The 2,500-nt window shown below is 45.6% G+C and overlaps 1 protein-coding gene across 1 annotated transcript in view; it reads left to right on the top strand.

Moving 5' to 3' along the window:
• The window catches only part of LOC143283302 (MAM and LDL-receptor class A domain-containing protein 2-like), a 78,344-nt gene that overhangs the window by 40,673 nt on the left and 35,171 nt on the right, over positions 1-2,500 (top strand). The window contains exons 12-13 of the mRNA XM_076589525.1: positions 198-451; positions 1,083-1,170. Of these exons, the coding sequence (XP_076445640.1) occupies positions 198-451; positions 1,083-1,170 (342 nt within the window). The remainder of the gene's footprint in view (positions 1-197; positions 452-1,082; positions 1,171-2,500) is intronic.

The following is a 2,500-nucleotide window of genomic DNA, read 5'->3' as shown; positions in this document are numbered from 1 at the left end:
GTTTTCGTCCCCAACCTTTTTGTTCTGGTTTGTTGTTTGCATTGGTTGTGTGTTTACAGTTTATGTGACTGTTGTTTTCATTGTTGAAATAATGATAACCAGACAAGGTGGTTAGCACTTCAGGTGCCCAGTCACTGTGGAAGGGTCTGGCCAGTCAGGAGAGACAGCAAGCAGACACTGCTTTCTGATTCCTGCAGGGCATTACGTGTACATCGAGTCCTCGCCCCCTCAGAACGCACTGGAGAAAGCCGTGCTCTACAGCCCCGACATAGCAATGGGAGCCCCCGAACAGTGCCTGACTTTCTGGTACAGCATGTCTGGTGCCCACATTGGCGAGCTGGAGGTGATGAAGGACTCCACCTCTCTGCTGAGGATCAAGGGTGACCAGGGACCAGGCTGGAAGGAGGCTTCCCTCACGCTAGAGATGGATCCAAGCCAACCAGTTTTCCAAGTAACACACACACACACACACACACACACACACACACACACACACACACACACACACACACACACACACACACACACACATTTCAAGCCAAAATAAGAAAAGCCAACGTTTTTCGTCGTATGACCATATGTTATGTGCTGTGTGTGCGCGCGTGTGTGTGTGCGCGCGCGCGTGTGTGTGTGTGTGTATTCCCTCACACTTACCTCACACTTATTATTTTCAAATTCATTATTGCTTGCTGTCCCTACGCATACACGCGAATAATTAGTATGCATGTGCTTCCATATGTTTGGGTACAAGAGTTGGTGCTATATTTTTAAAATGCATCTTTTCCGCGTCCATCTGAGAATCTGAAACACGTTCCCCACAATGATGTATGTGATACTTTGAAATGTTTAGTTGTATTCTTACTGTTTGTGTGCAGATAATGTTCATACAAGTGTGTGTGTGTGTGTGTGTGTGTGTGTGTGTGTGTGTGTGTGTGTGCGTGTGTGTGTGTGTGTGTGTGTGTGTGTGTAAACGTTTGCGTGCGTGCGTGCGTGCGTGCGTGTGTGTGTGTGTGTGTGTGTGTGTGTGTGTGTGTGTGTGTGTGTGTGTGTGTGCGAGCGCGCGAACGCGTATTTGTGTTCAGTTAAGTTGGCATGGTAAGGTGGGCCCTGGCGATAAAGGAGACATCGCCATTGATGACATCGAACTGTCCCTCATGCCGTGTCCTACAGGTACATAAGTTACCTTTTGATCATTACTTCCAAACCTCTCTTTTCCTGTCTGGGAATGACTTGAACTTTCAAAACCCCAAAACCAGCGATAACATGTGTTGTGTTCGAACATTATTAATTTTGCTTGGACACATTCACTAGAACTTCACAGGGACCGTAGCCGATGGCAGAGAAGAATTGCGAATTGTTCACTTTTTGTCGGCATGGTGTTGTGTCCTTGGTATGGGCACTTTGCTCCCACTTTCCTCACTTCACTCCACGTGTGGATTTGTATTTTGTATTTGTATTTCTTTTTATCACAACAGATTTCTTTGTGTGAAATTCGGGCTGCTCTCCCCATGGGGAGAGCGCGTCGCTACACTACAGCGCCACCCTTTTTTTTTTTGTATTTTTTCCTGCGTGCAGTTTTATTTTGTTTTTCCTATGGAAGTGGGTTTTTCTACAGAATTTTGCCAGGAACAACCCTTTTGTTGCCGTGGGTTCTTTTACGTGCGCTAAGTGCATGCTGCACACGGGACCTCGGTTTATCGTCTCATCCGAATGACTAGCGTCCAGACAACCACTCAAGGTCTAGTGGAGGGGGAGAAAATATCGGCGGCTGAGCCGTGATTCGAACCAGCGCGCTCAGATTCTCTCGCTTCCTAGGCGAACGCGCAACCTCCAGGCCATCACTCCACAGTCGGTACCTGACTTCCGTTTGAGGTTAATTAACCCTTTCACCGCCACGCTCGCATTTATGCACAAGCGTGGTAGAGGTCCCCATGTCACTGAAAGGTGACCATTCCTTGGTCTGTTATCCATGAACCTACTGCTCTTAATGTTCGGTGGTAGGATAGGCCATGTTTTCTATACATCGCAGGGGGAATTCCCAGCTATTCTTAGCCACTGTCTTTTCTGTGTTTATACCACAAGGGAATTTTGTACTCTAAATTGAAAGGGTTAAAACGACGGAATGAGAGTATTGAGTTTCGCCTTCCTATGCCGAGCTCTAGACACCGTGACAAAAACCATTGAAGGTAATTGGAATGATAGACCAGAAAATTCTGTCTAATAAAATGAACAGAGTAAAAGAGACTGAGGCATACTTTTTTCTCTTTTTTTTATTAAAAAAAATCTTACTCAGGCAGATGACTGTAAACTGACATCCCAAAACCCGCATTGAACCAGGCCTGCAATGTTGTACAAATTCCCATGGCAAAGAAAACACAATAACTGAAAAGTTTTCGAAAATTAGAATAAAATGTGAAAGAAATAAGTATGAAACAATAGCATGAACACTTGCATCTGCGAGCTGTTGGGAAAGTACATAACAAATAAGAGATGGGGCTGG

This window comes from Babylonia areolata, chromosome 1 (assembly GCF_041734735.1).
Source record: "Babylonia areolata isolate BAREFJ2019XMU chromosome 1, ASM4173473v1, whole genome shotgun sequence".
Lineage (NCBI taxonomy): Eukaryota > Metazoa > Mollusca > Gastropoda > Neogastropoda > Buccinidae > Babylonia > Babylonia areolata.
The sequence above is the reverse complement of the archived record's forward strand: the minus strand, read 5'-3'. Positions and strand labels throughout refer to the sequence as shown.